This window comes from Passer domesticus, chromosome 1 (assembly GCF_036417665.1).
Source record: "Passer domesticus isolate bPasDom1 chromosome 1, bPasDom1.hap1, whole genome shotgun sequence".
Taxonomy (NCBI): Eukaryota; Metazoa; Chordata; class Aves; order Passeriformes; family Passeridae; genus Passer; species Passer domesticus.
The window spans coordinates 136,594,747-136,612,288 of NC_087474.1; the positions used below are offsets into that span (position 1 = coordinate 136,594,747).

General features: G+C 37.9%; 1 protein-coding gene and 1 long non-coding RNA gene across 4 annotated transcripts in view; one reads left to right on the forward strand and one right to left on the reverse strand.

Annotated features, from left to right (window-relative positions):
• SLC26A7 (solute carrier family 26 member 7) overlaps positions 1–12,546 on the forward strand; it is a 68,134-nt gene extending 55,588 nt beyond the window's left edge. For all 3 annotated transcript variants that reach the window (XM_064391308.1, XM_064391317.1, XM_064391299.1), the window contains exons 15-19: positions 1,154–1,202; positions 3,848–3,948; positions 6,162–6,216; positions 6,306–6,409; positions 8,415–12,546. In XM_064391308.1, the coding sequence (XP_064247378.1) occupies positions 1,154–1,202; positions 3,848–3,948; positions 6,162–6,216; positions 6,306–6,409; positions 8,415–8,450 (345 nt within the window). In that variant the 3' untranslated portion in view covers positions 8,451–12,546. The remainder of the gene's footprint in view (positions 1–1,153; positions 1,203–3,847; positions 3,949–6,161; positions 6,217–6,305; positions 6,410–8,414) is intronic.
• On the reverse strand, positions 12,519–15,492 carry LOC135281955 (uncharacterized). Its single transcript, XR_010348350.1, has 2 exons — positions 15,272–15,492; positions 12,519–15,121 (listed from the first exon to the last, which is right to left on the reverse strand). It is a non-coding gene; the product is annotated as an uncharacterized LOC135281955 (long non-coding RNA).
• Between the last annotated feature and the right edge of the window lie 2,050 nt (positions 15,493–17,542).

Below are 17,542 nucleotides of genomic sequence, written 5' to 3' on the forward strand. Positions count from 1 at the left end.
TATACAAATTATGTATATCACATATTTGGAGAATATCCCAGTATTTTCCAAGTTTATCTGCACCTAACTACTGCAACACTTCCTAAAAGGGAAAAGATAAATTATCATTTTTCTATCAGTGCCATGAAGACATTCCAGTATGATACAATGCTTACCGTAGACAATTTCATCCAGTTTGGTAAACTGAGCTGAGAAAATCCCAGCTTTGTCTTGGATGGGTTATGAAGACAGCAACATGTTTCTACGACCTCTGCTGTCCCTTGACAAAGAGTTGTGCTACCCATATGTGCTTAGATAGGTGGAAATTCAGCTCAGAAAACGGGATGCTTTTTTCCCTTGCTTTTGCTAGACTGACTGATTTGGATTAGTATGATAAAAAGACTCCAAACAGAGAGAAATTACTTAGGATTTGCATGGAATTAATTTGAGTCAATTTAATAAGTTAATTTGTGCGTTACTTATAAAGGAGATTTTATCCTTTGTCTCTTCTGTAAGGTACTCAGCAGTACAGCTGCCTGAAACACTGTGCTTTTTAAAAAATTTTTTGCTGTTGTTGAGTAAATGTCTTTCTGTAGCACATAATGGGTGTGAAAAAAAATAAGTTTCACTTTTGTTTCTGTGCTCTGTTTCCGGTTTTAACTCATGTTTCTACTGAGAGCTTGCATATTGAAATAACTATTATAAAAATTATCCAGATAAATGTAATTCCTTAATAAATTTACACGTCAAAAATGTTCTTATTAAAATATTAGCATAGCAGATGAGATTGAAGCAAGTAGAAAATTAATCAAAAGTTAATCTTATAAAATCACTGTCAAGAATTTTTCATGCCAAGAACATTTTTCCCATCTTTTGACCACTTCTTAACCACCCCCTGCTTCCCCAAAAGCATTGTGTCCAAAATATGCTTTCTGGTGAATCCAAACTTGACAGAAGTTGAGCCAGCTAAAAAGATAACTCAGTATTCTTCTAAAGTTATACCAAAAAATAATATGTATCCAACAGGCTGTTGCATAGGACATGATTTAGCAGAGAATGATTTAACTTTGGTACTGAGAAACAGAATTTTTATGTATTCCATTGATTTTCTCTCATTACTGTGTAATGGACTGGTTTTCCTTGGTATGTTAATAATTTCCTGCTTTTATTTCAGTGTGAGCAGAACACATTGCTCTGTTCATTTTCCAATGGAAGTTGCCATGGTGAGTTTATTATCTACAAATGGTGTTAAAACCAAGATGGATGTAAGTGTGCAAAATAGTTCCACATTTTTCTATATATTTCTAGGTGCACACAAGTTTTGTGGAAATATATATTTTCACTTAGACCAAACATTCAGTGAAGCATGAATGATAAACAGTCTATTGGCCTATTAAGTCCTGTAATTCATTCTGGTTTTGAGAGAATTTTTAAGATTTCAAAAGCAGGGAGCCCCTTGAAAATGCCTTTTTACAGGAGTGGAAGGTTCTAATGGAAGTCTCATTGGCCATCACACGGAGGTTGGAACTAGATGATTTAAGGTCCCTTCCAACCCAAACCATCCTCTAAGTCTGTGTCCCTGCTTATTGCACTGGAATGAGTGTGTGTATTAAGAGATAGATACATAGTGGGGGAAACACTTCCCATACTGTTGCCTGGACTGATCTTCAGACCAGGCTGGAAGAGACTGTTCTGCTGAACTCTAGTCTTGGGGTTTTTTTTTGCCTGCAGAGTTGAATATTAGTATGCAAAAGTAAAAGTAAGATTGGAGCCATGTTAAATCTTTGGGATCTTTAAGGCCACATAGGAGAAAATCTCTGAAAATATCAACTGAATTGTTAGTGACACGATAACCACCAATATTATACCATACATCAATACAATATATAATAAAAACCCTTAGAGGTTTTCTTTCAGTTAAGGATTAAGCTGGAAACTCCACTCTTTCCACATTTTTTGGGACTTACTTAAATCAAACCAGAGCACATACATTCCCACAGGAGAGCTGCAGCAACCTTTTGCAGTGGATACTCTATACAGATGACTTCATTGTGGATAGAATTAAAACAGTGTTTATTTAAAACACTTATAAGCATTAAGGCCACAGTAGAAAATCTGATTTGGAGGCTGTTGTCTGAATGCTTGCATTTGTTAACTAGACTCAGGACATTTTTATCATACTACAGTGAATAGTTAACTTGGGGGTGACAGAGTGCTTTGCTGTAATATAGCAACCTATGAAAATAGTTATTGGAGATTATATTCTATTTTATTGTCTATATTGTAAAATATTATGTTTGAGGATATCTTACCAGTACGTATTTCAGTCATCTTGAAGATGAACTGGTTTGTCATATTACAAAAGTGAGAGAAAGCACAAGACCTCTTTTCCAAATGCCTAAGTCCTGCCTTGAGGACTTAAACACTGTCGTTACTTATATCAACTAGTCTATGGTGATTCTTCATGGGGTCTTTTCAACAACAAACAGAGAAAAAAAAAATCCCTTTAAAGAGGAAAGCAAAATGCTGAGCTTAAATTTTCAAGGATGGGAGCATGAGGACACAATCCTTAAGCCTTATGGCAGTTGTCCAGGAAAACATGGAAATTTACGTTCTTGTCAGAATCTTTCCTTTCTCCCTTTGGGGAATACTTTCTGTATCAGCACCAAATGAAATGGCTGCTCTGGCTCACATCAATGATCCAAAGAGGATGCAGGTCTTTACCTATCCCCCGCTTCCGAGGCCAGGCAGCCTCTACTGCAATTCAGGATGGAGCAGGGAATTATTGCACTGAGCCTGGGAGATCACATGAGCCCTTTCTGGGTTTCTATCACAGTAATTTTCAGGAGGTTCCCTCTAAAATCCTATCTTTTTGTTTGTATGTATCTATTCATGTATATCAGACAGCAGAACAGAGACAGTAAATGTCTGAAGATGCAAGTCCAATAGTCTTCGCTCTCAGACTACCGTCAGAAAGGAATTACCACCATTATAAATTTGCATAATGGGGAAATTCCAAGTCCCCTCAATAGTTTAAAATCTTTACCTCTGCTCTGCCAAAGCCATTTAGCTTAACTCATCTTTACAATCAGAATTCCTTTCCTTCATATTTTTTTTTCAGTTTTGTGCATTATGATAACAAACATTTGTTCACAGAACAATGTAAATTTACAATGTAGGATGTGCATTATTTTCTAGTTTTCCCTTTATGAAAGGCAGGAATCATTTATCTATATGCTACTTCAGGATGTATTTAGAACAGAGTACGTTTTGATTAAACACAAGATGGCCTGAGGTTGAAGAATGAGTATAAGAATTTTGCAAATCTTACCAACACAATTTTCTTCTCCAGTATCATTATGTAATTGTGTATTAGAAAATAACCCAAGCAAAACCAGCATAGTAAAACCCTAGGAAAATTAAATACTCCACTTTACATCTATTTCTTCCTTATGGGTGAATATTAAGTTAAGACATAGGCAGCTGTTTTGGGACTATGGAAATCAATATCATATCAGAACTTAAAAGAAAAATAAATATCTTTTCTATTTATACCATAAAAAATCTTACAAAGAAGAGAAGAGGACTCAATGAGAAATTCAAATTTGAAGAAACAATTGCTTAATTCTTGAGACACTATAGCTGCCTAAAACTTCTCCATTAATATATTCTGTCTGTCATCACTTCTTTCCATTGCCCTTAATTTGTTCTTCTAAAATATGGCACTTGCTTTCCTGATACCCCAGCATGCAAAAATGAAAATTTTATTGTGATAGTTTGGGCTTATTTTGTTGAGCTATCATCATTCTTATACCCATTTCTTGAGTATTGTCCTTTTAATTAAAGGTTTTAATTTATCAATGTGTAGGTGAGTTGGTGCAGCCATGCCACAGTGAGCGATGTGTTTTGATATTAGACTGCAGTGGACTGAATTTCTTTGACTACACTGGAGTCTCCGTGCTTCTTCAGGTATTCATGACACTAGAAACCTTCTGTATATGTTATAATTATACATATGAGTTATTGGGGCCAGCTACTAGTCACTCCACCTATGTGACTGGATAAATCTTTCACCCATAGAAAAGACAAACACAGATTTGGTATTAAACTGTACTGTGTTTACATATAAAATTACATTAAAATATTTCTAAATATTAGGGGTAACAGTGTAAATGTATGTATCTATATGTCATGAAGAGGAGTTTTGTAACTTTCCCTTTTTTTTTTAAGTTGGTTTAAGTCATATTTGACCCTGCTATATCAGTTGTAGAGACAAGTAAATTTACTGCTTTAAAATTTCAGCTTTAAATTCTGTGATTTTGTCTGTATATTCTACTGTCTGCTAAGCCAGAAGTCAAAACATGATCTCCATCCTTTCTCCTGTGGCCAGTATATGTTGCAGACTGGGTTCAGGCAGTGCAGGAGTTCCAAGATGCTCTGAGAACACTAAACCCAGCAGTCGCTGGTCACTGCAGTGAATGGAACTAAGTCCAGATGGTGGCTGGCCACAACTGGTGTTCCCTTGGGGCCAGTCCTGTTTAACATCTTTGGTGATGATTTGGACAAGGGGATGGAGTGCACTCTCAGTCAGTCTGCAGATAAGACCGAGCTGGGTGGGAGTGTTGATCTGCTGGAGGGCAGGAAGGCTCTGCAGAGGGCTCTGTGCAGGCTGGATCATGGGCCAGGCCAGCGTGTGAGGTTCAGCAAGGCAGAGTGCTGGGTCCTGCACTCAGGTCACAACAACCCCAGGTTGATCTTACAGGTCCTTTCCAACCTAAACAATTCTATGAGTCTATGGTTCCACATAACAAGCAGTTCAATATAGTGGATAAAGAATTATGTTCAAAAGCTGCTTCTTACACTTCCATCAGATCTGGAGTTTAAAAGTTGTGTAGTGAGTAATGAGTTAAGTGGGTATGGAAGATTTTGTTTGCACAATTTTTCTGAGTATGATAAAGGACTAGATTTGAACTTGGGTCTTGGCCCAGACCTCTTGTTGCCCTAACAATTTTCTCAATTTACTGCAGTGATTGCACAGTTAAGTAAGTGCTGCCTTAAATATTTTTAATTAAAACTACACATATAAGCAGAGATATAATGAAAAAGAAAACTGGAAAAATAAGGTTAGTGGGAGTGACTACTAGCTATCTCTTTGAAATATAGGGCATTCAATATTGTATTAGTAAAAAAATTTGTGAAGTTGATTTTCAAAGGGTCTTAGAGACCTCCAAATTACAAATTATGTCAAGTGTTTTGACAAATTTGTGAGAGGTAAGTCTGGCATGGGCTGCGAAGGGCACAGGTTGGTAGTGCAGCCTCTGGATAAACAGCTGGTCCAAAACCAAGTTACCCCTCCTCCTACCAAGAGGATCACACTCAACACATCCTTGATACACTCCTTCCCAAAATATAATCACTGATGTCAGAGATGGAGTATTTTGGAACTGAGTAAGATTTTTGCTTTATTTTAAAAATAGAATATTCTGATGTTGTTCCCACTGAATCTCCTCTCTCAGAATTCTTCTACTTCACATGGACTATTTAAACATTTTTTGAAACAGTAACTGCTTTAGATATTCCCCATTTGGCAGAAAAATGTCCTACTCTGCTTTTAGAGTTATTTTCACTTTTTTTTTTTTTTTTTTTTTTTTTTTTTTTTTTTTTTTGTTTTGTTTTGTTTTGGTTTTGTTTTCTATCTTACTAATATTTTGTCTCTGGGGAGTTGAACACTTTCAAAGAAAGAATAAAGAACAACTTACTGCTGAATGCAGCATGATAGTTATGGTGCTTTTTTGATATAAGTCTCACAGTTTCTTAGGCCTGAGTCCTGTCTGTGTGGACTGGTAGTAAACATATGGTAACAACATGGGAAAACACGCTGAAAAAAGAGAAATGGAAATAATACCCCTAAAAATACAGTCAGAAATTGCAAAATTCTTAATCAAATTCAGTTTTAATTCTCAGCAGAGCTGCAGAGTACTGTGAAGAGGTGGCAGGAAATCAATGTGGCTTGGTGATGTTTGCATTATAGAAGGGCTCGCTCTGGTGGCTGCTGGCAGTACAGCTGCTGCAGCAGCACTCCAGGCTCTGCCTACCTTGAATATGGGCTTTTTGTGAAATTTCTTCTCTGTTGGTATTTTAAACCGTTTTTTTTAAAAAAAATTTCTTGTTTTCAAACATAGATTTATGTGGACTGTAAAAACAGATACATCGACGTGTTGCTAGCACACTGCAAAGGCAAGTATCAGCTTACAGTAAAAATTTTAACATGATGGTTTATATATCTTCACTACCTTCTCAGTGTTCATGTCTTTGTTTTATTTCAGGTTCCTTGATAAAAGCAATGCAGTATGGTGGAAATCTTGACTCTGAAAATCCTGTATTTTTTGAATCTATTTCTTCAGCAATTGATGCCATTCAGATTCACAGGGTAAGACTGACAAGCAGGAGTAGGTAAAGCCTGGAAGGGCTTCTTGGATGCTCACAGCATTTTGTTAAAGTCTGGGAAAGTCTTATTCACCCAGTGAACCTGTTATGTAAAAATCTTTTATCTGTCTGCAATCTACAACTAGTTCTCAGCCTGAGGAATGCAGTTTTCCATTTTTTGCTGCTAGCACTCTCTTCCCATCACCACAAATCCTTTTGCAACAACATCTCGATCTTCTATGATAGATCCAGAGGTGCTGTGTTGTGGTGCTTTAATCTGGGCTCATTCTCCACTGGAAAGATTTATGTCATCTAGAAACACCCAACACAGCCTCTCAGTGAGACAAATTAAAACTCACAGCCAGTTCTGCATCACTCAAACTACACTCCTGTTTCTCAGCCCGAGATGCTTGAAGCTGCTTCACAAATCACAGCACTGATTTGACTGAAACGGTTCTGGATCCCCAGCTAGTTTGGTTTGAGTTAGAAATCTTGCCTCTGCCCTGCACTGTACCATGCTGTGTTGGCTCACTGGTGGAATGAGGGGAATTGCACGAGGTAGAAGAGAGAGCAAGAGGGAGAAGGGAGGGCTTGAGCATCTATTTACTTGCTCAATGGTTCTTGCATTCCTTTTAAAAAGTATTGTAAACCTGGACTTTCCTCTTGAACTATGGATCCTTTTCCACTGTCATGGCAGTGCAAGTGAGTATCCATGAAAGCAGTGTGCTTTCCCGTGTTTTTATTTATGATTCAAACATAGCTAGAGCTTGGCTCAGAGCCTTCTCCAAGAGACATTAAACTCATCATGGTCTGCGGTTTGGTCATTTGGCTTTTTTTCCTCACTTTGTATTTAACTAATTAAATCAGACTTGCCTATGGACAAAACCACTTTCCATTGATTTATCCAGATTAAGGTGAATTGGCACAGTTGGTCTAGTGAATTGACCAGAAAAACATGTTCTCTTCAGCACTTTTCAACATTTTTCATTATGTTGTCCTACAAAAAATAATTTGTTGAAATGGTAACTGCAGGGCAAAAATAATGAGGTTGTCTATTGTATATTTTGTCTGGGTTTGATTAAATGAATTAGAATGATTGTTGTGTTATAAAATGTCTGCATTTTATACTGACATTATTAACTTTCCTAACATTCTTGTAAGATAGTTTTGTACTAGCATTCCCACTTTATGGAAGTGGGACATAGATAGACTAGGACAAATGCTCATAATGAATATGGGGAGTTAAAACTCAAAGTCAACTTTTTAAGGAACCGATTGCTTGTTTCTATCAAGCTGCCAGGCAAGTCAAACCTCTGCATAGTGGACTAGCAGTTTAGTCTGAAAGGTTTGCATGCAACCTCAAATTTTACATGTAATTATGAACATATATATACTGCTGATGCTTCTTCAGAATAGTCACAGTATGTGCTTCAGGGATGTTAATGTATTCATTGTGTTGAACACCTGAAGATAAGGTGGACAGGAGTGAAAAAGCAGGGTGACTGCAATAGCAGCAGCACACTGTAGCTACCAGTCTATGAACTCTTCCTGTGCCTGTTTAAGGTGCTGAGGTCAGTAGGACTCTTGAGTGTTAACATGGTGGAATAGGCAGAATAGGGTAGAAAAAAATACCAGGAAGCTGTTGGAGACTACCAGAAAGTGATTTGTCCCAATTCACATTTCAGCTTCCCCATATAGCAGGAAATAGTTTTCCACTGTCAGAAAGGTAGAGTAAGAGGGCTTTGTGGTCCATTTTCATCTCTGCTGCTGCTGTTCAGAAATGCAAAGATATTCTTATCTATGTGCTCCAAAATGTTATGTTGTTCTCATTTTTATGTTTATAAATTGATAAGATACTTGCCTATTACTTAATGTAGTTAATCGCAATCATAAATAACTTTTTGAAATATTAGTGGCATTTTCAAGCTAGCACTCCTTCATAACCTAATTTTACATTATATTCTAGGAAAATATTATAATACTTTTTTCCCCTGTTTCTCTCATTTTAGAATTACAGCAAATTCAGTGAACAGAGTGAAGTGTGATGCCCACCCATTGAGCATAGCAAGTTTCATCTGCTCATACTCAAAATGAACTACATCATGGCTTCTCCTTCACTTTTTTCTCCAGTGGATCTCATAGATGATCTTTTGTATACCATATATATTTAGTACGTTCAGTAATGACAGCTCTACCTTTCAGAGAGAAAATATTTCAGCTGTGATCACTCAGAGAATTTTTATGCAATTGTTCTATAGTGGTTTTATAAAATATTTTTATATACATTTAGATACAAATTATTAGAAAGCAGACACGAGATACTGTGTTTACCAGTTAGGTGTATTCTTTTAGGTATCTTCTATTGTAACATTAGTTATAATATGCATCTGTAGTTTTGTGTATGGAATACAGACATGAATTCTTAAAAGAGTATGTTATAATTAATACAGAATCTGCAGCAAGGCGTATAGCAATGCATACATTTTCTAATGACTTTACTTACTCTTTCCTCTGTTCAAGACAGCCATATGCAGTAACAGCATCATATCACAGCTATCATATGCTTCCACTTTTTGGTACTTGGTTTTGTATGCTTTTTAATGCCTGCCTAGATCAGTGGCAGAACTTGCAAGTATATGCAGAAAAGGCAGATACATGTTGACTAAGAACACTGGACTGCCTCCCTCTCTATTTGTTGTCTTGTGCTGTTATGGTTTGATACATTTTCAAAGCCACAGGGCTCTTTGGCTCAGTCTGAAGAGGAAAAACTGGGGGGTTTTCCCCAAAACTTATTCTTTTTTCCAGCACATTTTTTCTGGTCTGCATTTCCAGTTTGAGCTGTGATTTGTTTGGTGTTGAAATCTTCAGCTGAGGCAGCTAAAAGGTGACCAGAGTGACACATAAGGTGTGTGCCACACTTCAGCCACAAGCCTGATGTGATGTGCAGTATACTGTGTGTGACCACACAAAGTGGGTGGAGGAACTCACAGGTTGAGTATTTGGTTTGTATTTATGGGTTGTCAGCAATTGTATTAGATCATACAATCACATAACTATCATGTTATTTGGTAACATATTAAGGCCTTCCAGTACCTGAAGGGAGCCTACAAGAACCATGGACAGAGACTATTTGCAGGAGCATGTAGTGATAGGGGAGTGGCTTCAAACTGGAAGACAGTAGGTTTAGACTAGATATTAGAAGAAAAATTCTTCACTGTGACAATGCTGAGGCACTGGAACAGGTTGCCCAGAGAAGTTATGGATGCCCTGACTCTGGAAGTGTCCAAGGTGAGGTTGGATGGAGCTTTTAGCAACTTGTTCTAGTGGAAGGTGTCCCTGCACATGGCAGGGTGATGGAACCAGATGATTTTTAAGAGCCTTTCAAACCTAGGCCATTCTAACATTCTATGTATGATTTTTTTCTCCTCTTGCCTTTGTTCCCTTATGTGAACACTAGCAGTAAAATGTGAGTTGAGCAAAAAGGAATCAACAAATGAGAAAGATAAGGAAGTAGGGGTTTTTGGTTTTTTTTCACCAACTTAAAGAATCTAAGGAAGCTAAAGGTAAATGAATATGGCACAGCCATAACAGCCATCTTACACTACAGAGAGGAGGGAAGTAGAGGGAAGTACAAGGAGGCTTTGTGCAGCTTACACACATAGGCAAAATCCAGTTCTAAGCATTCTGTTTTCAGCAGCAGTTACATCCGTATGCTTGTCTGGACCCTCCTCACTCTCTCTGCCCAAAACTGCTGCCTGCAGGAGATGAGGTGGTTCACGGAGTGACTTTTGTATCTCTGCATTGTTAAGATATTAATATGCTTTTCCTCAGGTTTTGGTCACTCCACACTAGTAGGTGATAATGGGAGAGAGCCATGGTTTTTTTCCCTTTCACTTATGAGTGACTCTTGTAGTTATTCCCTGCTTTGTCCCACAGAGGACTAGAAATGTTCAGTACAAATTCTTTTGAGACTGCTTTGGTAATTACTATGCAAAAAGCTGATAAGTAACTGTGAGAAACTCATTATATGCAGGAGAAATAAATTCTGTATATTGTCCTAAGCACATTAATTTCAGATGCTGTAGTTGATTGCAAATGGCTCATTACATCACTGGACTCAGTAACAGGCTATAACATTTGATTAATAATTTCCTGAAACAGTTTTAGTAATTTATTAACACTTTAGAAACTATTTACAATGTACTTTAATCGCAGAAGCATCAATTTTAGGTCACAGTTGAATGGAGATTTCTACTTAACTGCAAAGTGAATAAATGGTATCTTTTTTACTAGGTTCAGCATTTGTTCTTTGTCAGTTAAATGTTTTTTCTGAAAATTTATATATTAGTTGATTAATGAAATTGTTAAAAATAGGGTCTTTAGCAAAGATAACATCACTTTTCAGGAGGCTTTCACTTTTATTCTGAATGATCTTGTAAATGTAACAACACAGATACTTTTAAAATTCCTTGTAGTATTAGCCTTTTAAGAAACCTTCTGCATTGAATAATCAATTTTGTAGTGCTTATCAAAATAGCTTCTAATTTTTACTGCTTTCAATAGGAATAATTTTTGATCTTGATCAGTAAATGGCTGGTTTAGGGATGAACATTTATCTCCCATTAGCTCCAACCTTCCAACACTGGGCTTTGCGATAATATTTCTGTAATCTATTTTGCTATATATAATTAGTCTAAATAACTTTCCGTTTCTGAGCATATGCATTGTTAATTGTATTCCCCGTCTGGCAAGTGGCATCCCTTAGGATGGTTGTTTCTCAGCAGAACAGTGTTAAGGGGCATGTGAAGATAGCTACCCTTTCAATTTCTTCTAAAACACCTGTACTGAGTTCAAGCTCCATCAAACCAGAACTGCTCCATATAACTATGGGCAGCGAGGGAAGGGAATGTAACTTCTTTTTTATCATTGACTTGGAAGAGCAAATTGCAAATTACAAACCACTGATGCAGTTTCCATTTCTCCACCACCCACCCTTCTGAGCTACTGATGTTTACTGAAACATGTGACTGCACCTTCCCTGTCTTCAAATGGCCTGGAGGACATTGCCATCTGACCTCATGGACTGCCAGCTCATGGTTGGGCTGCTGGTGGGATGGGAGTTGCTTCATGTCTTCCCCGAGTTGCTCTCTGCAAATGCCTAGTGATGGTGTGTTTGTGCCACTGACAGAGTCAACTGACAAACAACTGCTTAATTCTTTGGTGAAAATTTAAGGAAACACCCTAAACCTTCTGGATTAAGCTTTGGAGGCAATCCCCAGTATCAATTTCTACCCTTCTCTCAGTGCTTTTTTATATAGACTTCACTGGCTTTCCTCTGGCTCTCAGAATTATTATGTAAATATATGGAAGCCAAACCCAAAACATCACAATTAGCTTCACTGGAATGGAACAGAATTAAATAGAATAAAGTAACATTTGAAAGAAACCAACATGGATCATCTAGTCCAACTGCCCTCATTATAAAAGAATTAGAATAGACCATACTTATTTTCCTGATCCAGAAGGGTGAAGGAACCAAACTCATCCTGTAGCAAAGAGCCTGCAAAAAGTCTGTGTGTCCTTATGGCTGTGCAGGCCTGGCCACACTATCCCAATGGAGTTGGGAATTACAATAAGGGGTTTAGTTATTTTTGCCCTGCTGCTGCAGACATTCATCTTTGTACCTTCAGTCTTGTTTACTTGAATATCCCTAGGGACTTTTAAGAATAATGCAAAGTTTCATCAAGTGTGGTTACATCTGTGAGCTTACAAAGTGTTAGCAGTAAGAGCAAACTGTGGAGTTCCTCTGTCCTCAGTGATTTCTAAAGGTGCAAGAGAGAGACTGCACCTGCCAGCAGAGGCTTAAGGAAGTCTCTCATTTATAAACAGGTTTCAAGTAATGAAACTAATGAGTTTACCACTCTTAGTAAGCAATTCTGAAAATCTAATCATTTACCCTGTTTCCTGTATGCATACTTAGATGCTCAGACTTTATATTGCAAAATTCAGTATGTATGAGTCACCAAGCTTTTGCAAATCAGCGCTTCAATTTTGCACATTTGGTGTGTTCTGCCATAGGAGAACTTAAATACATGGGGGTTTTTTTGCAAAGATGGTCCAAAGTTATCAGAGATTACATATTTACTTGACATGTTTAGGAATTTTTAGTTATCTTTAGGAACTTTTTCTACATTTTAAATAGTATATAACATGAGTAAAGAGTCTTTCGCAACATTTAAGATTTGCTAACCAGAGTATATTCAAATGGTGATCTGATCATATGCTCTTATAGAATTTGTTTCACATATTCCAAAACAAAGCAAGCAATGAGGAAAAAAAGAGAGAGCAAACTGATGTTAAAGAATGAGTATAATGGCAATGAAAAATTAGGCATAAAATATGTAATAAGGAAAAGACTGTTAACATTATATTTATGCAAATTAAATGTTTCTAATTCTTGTCATATGTCTTTCATTTTAAAGGTTATTTGCCCTGATTCTATGATTCAAGTGTCACAAGGTCTGGCTGTAGCTGCTTTGACATAATTTATTTGACAGCTCAGTGTGTCATAAATATATAATGTAACAAGGAAAGGTATCTTCACTGTTGAATGAAAACATTAATGTGTCAATACTGTGTATGAATACTGTCTGACATTTACTAGTTTCAAAAATAAAATACACAGTATGCCTTGAAAATATGGTATTCCTATTTTTGGAAGATACTTTCTTTGTCTACAGGAACTCATAAATAAATGAAGGAGCACAGTTCCAGAGTGCATGCTAAGTGGTGCCTTTATCATTAAGATAGATTTTATTAAAGAGCTTATAATCTGTATGTTTCCATATGCTTTCTAATGCATTTAAATATTTTTTCCTGATTCCATGTATTAGCATATGCAAGAATAAATTTATACTGAAATAAATTGGAATATGAGACAGTTTGCATGTAGAAGGAGGGAAATGCATTTTTTCATTATTTAAATTATTTTTTTTTACATTCTGTACTAGCCACTTTGTTGGGAGATATGCTGCCTTCTCCAACCTCAAAATGTATTAAATCTTAACAATGAAAAAAGAGAATTTGCCTTACATTCAGAAATTTTATTTCCTCACAGCTCTTAAAGGAGTATGGCACGCAACACATTTTTACCTCTATAAGAAATACAGAAATCTTGGTCCAATTTCTCCAGTATTGCCTCTTTGCATGCACAGTCGTTTGAATACGTCTTTTTCTAATTGTCATTTGCATCTACAGATGGTGCACCTCATATCCAACTGGCACATACTGACGGCATGGCTTACATACAGTCTGTGGCTTATCCCAGTAGAGACGAAATCATGGGCAAACCTTCCCACCACCTCCCAATAACTGTAATGACATTAATGAAAAACGGATTGACATCTCTTTAAAACTTTGGCCTTGAACGTAGCAGCTTAATTTTTCAAGCCTGGTAATTTATGAAAGCATGTGCTTCTACCAAAATGAATACAACTGCTACATTTTTTTTATTTTACAGTGGTATGGAAAAGTATAAACAATTTACAGTGCCATAAACTCCTAGATGCTAGACAGCTAAATATTCTTAATGTTAATGACAGAGGCTATTTTCTAGAGCTAGGATATTTTTTAGAGCTATCCTTTCCAATTACACTCACACAATAGTAAGGGAAAATCCAAGTTATCTTTCTTTGGAGTGAGATAACAGAAAATATCATAATTTTTATTCCCAGAATGAGCATGTTGAAGCCCAAGATCAGCTCTCAGAAGCTTGAAAGGTAACTTGAAGTGCAACTCCTTCCCTGCTGGGAATCCTCTGGCTCCACAGCAGCTCTGGAGAGCGTGACATGCAAAAGCAGAGAAATATCTGCTTTTTCTCATGTGTTTTCCAATAAAGAGGTCTTTTGTACTGGATAATTCAGGTGGTTAATATTTAAGAAGAACCAAGAGAGTGGCTCATGTTGTTGCTCTGACTGACTCGATAAGAAGGGTTCTCATTCCCATTGTGCTTTGATTGTCATATTGTTGCAGTTTAAAAACACAGCAAAATTGTAGGAATTCTTGAAACCTCTACAATGCTGAATTAAGCTGTACCCTGTACATTCACTTATATCGCACAAAATATATCCCACTAATTTGGACACACTGTTCTATATTCCATTTGAGAGGCAAAATTGTCTGCTCCTTTAATTGTTACTTGCAATTAATAGTTGTTAGATTTTGGGGAAGGTGCTTTTTTGCACATTTGCTCTGATTTGTAGGGTTAGATAGTATAGTAAAAAATGTGTGCTGCTCATTGGGTCTGGAAATAAAGTCTGACTTCACAGTAACAGTACTGGAATTGTGAGTTGACGCTACAGAGTGCGTAGATTATACTCCAGTATAAATTTTCAAAAACATCACTTTTTTGGTTCTGGAGTGCTTCCAGATTTGAAGCATGTTTTGGAATATTACATTTGCAATCTGCAATTTGTGATAATTTTGATCTTATTTTTAGTAATAAAATTGTGTTTAAATCTGCTGATCACAGCTCAGGTTTGGTGCTGGCCTGACTCCACAGTTGTCCTGATTTCAGAGATCTCCAGTATATCCCATGAAACAGAGACAGTGTTGTAGGTGACCTGTGATGCTCTGCAGACTTGGGGACTCCTTGCTTTGCTGCTTCCTTCTGCTTCTTTCCTAGCAGGCGACAATCTCCTCTACAGAGCACTAGTGGCTGCAGAGGTGATCAAAATACAAGTGAAACACTGCAGATGCAGAGCTGGAGACCGGGGCTAAGATGCTGGTGGGCTGTGAGACTGTCATGCATGGGATTGGGAGGAGAAGGGTGCTGGGGTGTTTTTATGTTATTGCAAACGTTCCATACCTTGTCGGTGATTTCTTATGGGTAGCTCCTCACACTACTAACTCCATTTTCCTCCCAGCACAGCTAACAAACTCCATCTAACTTCTCGACCAGCCAACCTACTCTTTTACAATACCCATCCTAATTGGATCTAGCTGTGGCCTATTAAGGGCAGGCCTGTTCCTAATTCTTGATAATTAGTGCAGCTGTAACTCCTTAGGGGTGAAATTACCTTCATTACTATCTCTATTCTCCTACATTCCATCCGTTCACACTGGGGTGGACAGCAGGATATGGGAAGAGGCTATACAGGAGAAAAAAAAATCAAGTGAACCAGACTGTGATACTGTGCATGAAGGACAAAGCTGAAGAGCAAAGGTGCGACAGGGATGTCAGGCTGCATGGAGGTGCTGGATGAAAGGGAGGCAGACCACAAAAATTTGAACAAACTCCTATGGGCAGGCCCTTCATCACTACACAAGGTCATTTTCTTCCAAATTTTGCTTCACACAAGGATAATTTCCTCACAAGTGTGATTGATCCTGTTAATGTGATTTTAGCAGCATTTCAATTACTTTATACCAGTAATAGTTTGGGGTTTTTTTCTGAGTCAGACATCTTTTTCAGAAAAAATTCAGCATTTATATGTGTTTTATTCATGTAAGTACACATATTATGAAGCTCACATCTGCCTCTTTTCAGCCTCACAGACTACACCTTTTCAGAGACAGGTGGTCCATAAGGACTAACAGGTGTACCCCAAGTATTGCCACCTCCATGTTATGGGCAGCCCTTGCAAACACTGTGTTCAAAGCACTTCAGTCATTTCTCCAGCATTTTCACCATTCAGATACTTCACCAGGATCCACCTGGGGTACTGGCAGCTGCATTCATGTTATGCATCAAAGAAAATTTAGCACAGGACTAGAAGAGTGAAACAAAAAGAAAGTTAAATGGTAAACATTTTCAGTTGAAAGACTAATTCCAAGGTAGGATAACAGTTTTAGAATAACCAGTCCATTAGGGCTAATCAACATTTCGCTATGGGCAATGCTGGTAGAGTTTCATGGGGCACCCTGTACCCTGCGCCTTGGTGAGTGCCTCCACTCTGTCTGTGCAAGGAAAGGCCAAACCAGGCAGTGCAGTAGAGTCTTCAGTACCCTCAGTACTCATGAGAGCTGCACTGAGATGCACAGCTCTGGAGATGTGCAGACACTACACAGAGGACCACTGTGACCCATCCAGCAATCAAGCATTAGCATTGGCAGAGACACTATTGCACCTTTTATCAGGAGAGTGACATCTGTGTGGCTTTGGACAGCTGCTGAATCTGTCTTTATTAATATGGCCCTCAGCTTAGAATGGCATCATCCTGCCTGCCTGGGCTGTGCGCACCAAGGCATGGTCTGAGAACCTGAATCAAGTGTTTCCAGATTGCCAAAATCTACTTGCCCAAGTCTAGACTTACCTCAGGAAGGTACCACAACTCTTACAGGATTTCTTCTTCCTGTGAACATTATCTGGCTACCTAGAAAAGAGGGCAACAAGATTCACTGGTGACAAGGTCAAAGACAGCAGAGGGAATGAGCTGGCAATCTAAGTTCCTGGGGTCTGGTCTTCATAATGGCAGTTTAACATTAAATACATATAATCCTAGGAAGAAGGAATGGTGCCCAGAAGTTTCTCACTCCTATGACTTCCCCAGCCCCAGAAATACAGTGTCTCCTTTTGCCAGGCAGCCCAGTCAAGGCTTAAGCTCTTTTTGGCATAGTTTTGTTGTAAAGTACCCTCACCCACCAGTAGGAAGGTTTTTACCCTGAAGGTAAAAAGGTAGATGTGAATTTTGACAGCCTCAGGAGGAAGTCGTTTCTGGATTTCTCAACTCATATGGCAAAACCTGGGCTATTGTATTGAAGGGTATGAAAAGAGGACTATGAAAAGAGGACTAGCAATATGTTAACTGTCTGCTGTCAACACAATGGACACACTGAAAAAATCAATGACAAGTCTCACTGCTTGGTCTGGTCAGCTGTGGACAACTCTGGTGCCACCAGAGCCATAAGTCTGGACACTAGGTAGAAGCAAATGAAGTGTTCTAATACCTAAAGTCATGAGCAACTGCCTAAACCTTTTATTAGGTGTTGGAGGTATTTCCTCTGTCTACACAGTTGTCAAAAAGACCAAAAGAAAGAAAAGGTGATGTTTAACTCTGCGGTATATAAAGTGTTTCTGCATCAGTGATTTCTTCCCCATGGAACACAGCAGGTAAGTCTTGGTGACAGTCAAGCTTAA